Source organism: Eschscholzia californica, unplaced genomic scaffold, assembly GCF_041429995.1.
Source record: "Eschscholzia californica isolate CP2 unplaced genomic scaffold, dmEscCali1.0.p SCAF_1, whole genome shotgun sequence".
NCBI lineage: Eukaryota > Viridiplantae > Streptophyta > Magnoliopsida > Ranunculales > Papaveraceae > Eschscholzia > Eschscholzia californica.
Window position 1 is genome coordinate 83,787,357 of NW_028238198.1, and position 4,464 is coordinate 83,791,820.

General features: G+C 33.1%; 1 protein-coding gene across 1 annotated transcript; it reads left to right on the forward strand.

Annotated features, from left to right (window-relative positions):
• Positions 1-564: 564 nt before the first annotated feature.
• Positions 565-2,942, forward strand: LOC147570178 (uncharacterized). The gene is made up of 6 exons (XM_086672709.1): positions 565-698; positions 1,378-1,536; positions 1,940-2,032; positions 2,145-2,267; positions 2,413-2,514; positions 2,646-2,942. The coding sequence occupies exons 1-6, from the start codon at positions 623-625 to the stop codon at positions 2,723-2,725; spliced, it is 633 nt and encodes a 210-aa protein (XP_086528835.1). The 5' UTR covers positions 565-622; the 3' UTR covers positions 2,726-2,942.
• The last annotated feature ends 1,522 nt before the right edge of the window (positions 2,943-4,464 follow it).

Sequence of the window (4,464 nt, forward strand, 5' to 3'; positions counted from 1 at the left end):
TAAATTATTTTATCTGATAAAATCGTCAACTTTAGATTCATTTTAGTGGTCTTAATTTTAAAATTAATCTGTAAATGTAATCAAATTAATTTTATAAATTAATAATTATAAATCTTACCTGTAAGTTGACATCTTGACTAATTATTGCATGTTAGTTGTCAGGAGGTTACTAGTCTAAAGAGGTTAAACTTGAAGAATTGGTGGATAGAGTGTAAGAAAAAAATAATAATAAGATGCCACATCCACAACTAAGATGAACAATAAATTAATTAATTCAGAATTGTAGTCGAAAAAATGGTGTGCTTGGTCCGCTTGGATAAAAAATATTTCGACAACTCATGAGCAAACAATCAAGGATGTTCCTTGGACGGCGAGAAGTCAATTTTCTCAAACGAATATTTTCATATATTAATTATTTAACAATTAGTCTCAATGATTCTATTAGAGGCAAAGTTGAAAGTACAGTCCTTGGATCAAAATAAAAGTATTGAACATGACTTAGTCAATGTTTTGGACTTTTGGCTTCCTATATAAATGCTTAAACTTCCTATTATAGATGCACACCTCTATTAGAAAACCATCAACATCTTTCTCTCTCCCTAGAGACTCATACATATTGGAGATGGCAGCTTTAGCCAATTACTTTGCAATTCTTGTACTAGTAATCTTCCTTGTTGTCCTCCCCATATCAGCCGATGGTATTCTCTCCTACTCTATCTCTTTTCTTTGGTAGTTACAAAACACATTCATTATCAACTTCAAGTCTTTCATTTTATATACTTCCATAATCCTTAGAAATTAGGTTGGAGTACTTCGTTAAACAAATATACTATTTGGCCCGAAAGTGGAGTCCGATTACAGTCTGAAAGTGGGGTGCGACCACCACCCCGAAAGTTAATGTAGTTGACCCTCATCGGTCCACACATGTGAAGAGAAAAACTCCCGAACTTATGAGGTCCAACTACATCAGCTTTCAGGATGTCGATCCCCATTTTCAGACTAAATAGTATTTGTCTTCACTAAATATCCATTTCAATCATCTTACGTTGCCAAATGTTTGTGTCATTGTGTCATGATTATCCCCATCACATGGCATTATAGAATTTAGAGGACGGCTAGGTACATATAGGTGAAACTTATCTGAAAAGGTTGTAGACGGATTGATTTTACGTTCAACTAGTGGCCTACCCACCACCAACCTTCTCATACACGAGAAGGTTATATTATATGTGCAGATGGATTTATCGTTTTTATGTACATATAGAATTTTTGTGCAATTTACAAGTGATAAATCCGATATTTTGCACATATATATAAACTATGGTTAATTAATCCATGGTTTAATGTATTTAATTTTAATGTGTAAGGTATGTGCAGATGATATATGCAGTCAAGCACAATGTGGGAAGGGAACATGCAAAGCTACAACAGATGCTTACAAATTCAAATGTGAATGTGATGCTGGATGGAAGCCTTTATTTTTCAATAACTTGGACATGCAAAAATTCGAGTTCCTTCCTTGTGTTGTCCCCAACTGTAAGTAATTACATTAGTATATTAATTGAACTTTATTAAATTAAATTAACAAAAAGCAAAGATCGTGCCCAGGTGATGCTATTTCCTTATGCATATACATCTTTATATATATGGTTGATCGACCAAATATAATTTGACTTAACAAAACATGATTAGAATATGGTTTTTCTTTTGGGACGGGTTTTACCGACCATTCAAACAATCTGACAAAAAATAAACATTCTGAAATTAACCAGACCAGCAATTAGATTCTTGATTCTTTTGCGAGGGAAAAACACCACCTACGTACCTTGTTCAGGATGGTGGGACACTTGATCCACCACCAGGCACCAACCACCTCTTAGCTGATTTATCGATGTTGACCCAAAGTAATATAGTCGCGTGTGTTTTATTTTTTTGGCAGGCACACTTGATTTCTCTTGCACAGGCGCTTCTGCACCACCACCACCTCCCCCGGCCAACACTGAATCATTCATGAATACGACTTCAGCTGATCGTAATTACTCTGATCTTACTCAACTTCATAATTTTGATCATTAAATCACTCGAATCTATTCAATTACTAATATTTATTGTTTTTGTATTTGTTTCTTATTCCTACTCCATAGTGTGTGATTTGGTGTTTTGTGGAGGAGGATCTTGTTCACCATCTGGTATGGGATATAGTTGCCAATGCAAGAAAGGTTTTACTAATTTTATGAACATCCCACAATTCCCTTGTTACAATGAATGTAAGAACCCTAACTAATCCTCTATAAACAAATTTCTTATTCTTTTGTGTTTTAATTTTCTAATGTATTTCTTTAATTTTAATTAGATAGTTAATTATGATATTACTAATTATTTAAGTTTTGGGTTTAATTTTGGGTTTTGTAGGTATACTTGGAGATGACTGTAAAAGCCTTGGGGTCTCAGTATCGAATGACAAATCTGCTTCTAGTGGCAAAACTCCTTCAGCCTTATACAGCACCAATCATGGTAAATTCCATTTTTACAAATCTACAAGTCCATTAAAAAAACAAAATAACTCTTTAATGATTTTAATTATTTATGATTTATAATTTATAATTATTAGATTATTTATATATGTTTTTGTTGGGCCGTTACAGCTAGCTCGAGTCTACCTGGGAGTTTCATCTGGTTGACGATATTGACAATATCATTTGCCATGCTACATAAATTTGATTAAATTTCGGTCTTCGGAAATCTTTGTTTATTTAATGAGTTGTTATTTGCTATCTATTTATGGATAGTTAGTCCGAATAAAAAGGATTTGTAATACGTTCATTTGTTGAATTTTTGTGAGAGTTTATTTTGTGCAGTAATTATTTACAATGTCCTATCTTATTTCATTTCATTGTTAAATTTCGGTCTTCGGTGTGAATGTGACGAATGTTTTTGTTAAATTCATTTCATTTTTTAAATTTTTGTTAGACACGCCGGGATGTGGCGAAAATTCCCCTTTCTTGATCGATATTGCGGTGTGAATAACAAAAAAATGTAATGCATGTAAAATGCCCTTCTATAGAGCATATCCATTTGGTGGCTAAAAAGAGGCCCATCTATGAACTTGTCTATTAGTTTTCTTGAAAGTAAAATTCTAAAGGCACTCCTACTCTCCGAAAGGAATCCACAGTCTTCTCAGTGATGATTGTTGTAATGTTACAAAGTAATGAGTTGAGACTTGAGAGAGATAAGTAGATAGATATATCATCAACCTACAAGGAAGACAAGGAGGATATCTTTATTTACTGAGAAGACTCTCCTACAGCAGACTAGCTAAGTAGCTAGCTAGAATGTTATTGATTCAATCACTCCTTTAATCTGATTTTTTTTTTCTTTTCTTTCTGGTTTTCTCGTTTCTTGTGTTTGAATTATTGTTGCCTTTTAATCTCAATCTCATCTTTGTGACCCTTTTGCTTTTTCACTGTCTAGATTTCTTACCTTTATTCCTTCCTCTCTTTCTTTTTTCTAAAAACATAGTAATTCGACCCCTTTTGCATTGCCACTGATTCATAGAGTCATGGAGTGTGAAAAATGCCGGAATCATGAATCCGCGGATTACTGGTGTGTTTGGATGGCGGAATCATGAATCCGCGGATTCATGAGTCCTTGGGATTCATGATTCCACAGATTCATGAATCCAAGTAATATTTTTTGACTTGTTTGGCAACTAAGAATCCTATGATTTATTATTATTTGAGTATTTTTAAACGTCTTTAGAAAAAATACGATTTTTAAAAAAAAACAATGATTTTGAAAAAAAATAATGATTTTGTAGAAGGAAATATTTTTTTGTTGATTTTAAGTTTGAAATTTAGGCTCATTAATCCAAAATCTTAGCAAATCCTAGGGGGTAGGGTGGGATTTTGGTCCAATACAAATTTTGGAATTAGGAATCCTTTGGATTCAAGAGTCCTAGGATTCTTGGTAGCCAAACAGACCAAGGATTCATGATTCCTACCAAATTCCACTTTTGATAGGAATCCTACTTAGGAATCCTGCAACCAAACACACCATAAACTACTTTCGCTGTATATATCAAAGTATACATCTAAATTAACATACAAATACAAGTTAAAAATTCTACGGGTAATTTTTTTTTGCTAGTTCTTGTATTAAATTTATTTGAATAACGAAAACAAAATGTCTCAAACTTCACAATAGGTCTCTCATCAATCTCAAATTCAAATGGTCCTAATATATTTTTCTTTACATACTCTAATATTACATATCCATAGTCTTTAATAGCATTAGAGCCTTAGAGTATATGGGCCAGGCCAGTCCCTTCCATAGTCTTGTGTGTTTTAATTCTTCTTTTCCTCTTTCTCTATTCTTTAACTTTTGACCCTTGATCCTAGAGAGTACTAATTCAGACCTGTCAAGTATTATGTAACTTATGTTGTAAATCCAACTCTCCTTTTCTTT

Bases quoted from the DNA above. Each gene is read 5' to 3' on its own strand.
- LOC147570178 (XM_086672709.1), top strand. From the start codon at position 623: ATGGCAGCTTTAGCCAATTACTTTGCAATTCTTGTACTAGTAATCTTC. The intron at 2,033-2,144 runs GTAATTACTCTG...CCTACTCCATAG, and splicing joins GAATACGACTTCAGCTGATC to TGTGTGATTTGGTGTTTTGT. The intron at 2,515-2,645 runs GTAAATTCCATT...GGGCCGTTACAG, and splicing joins CTTATACAGCACCAATCATG to CTAGCTCGAGTCTACCTGGG.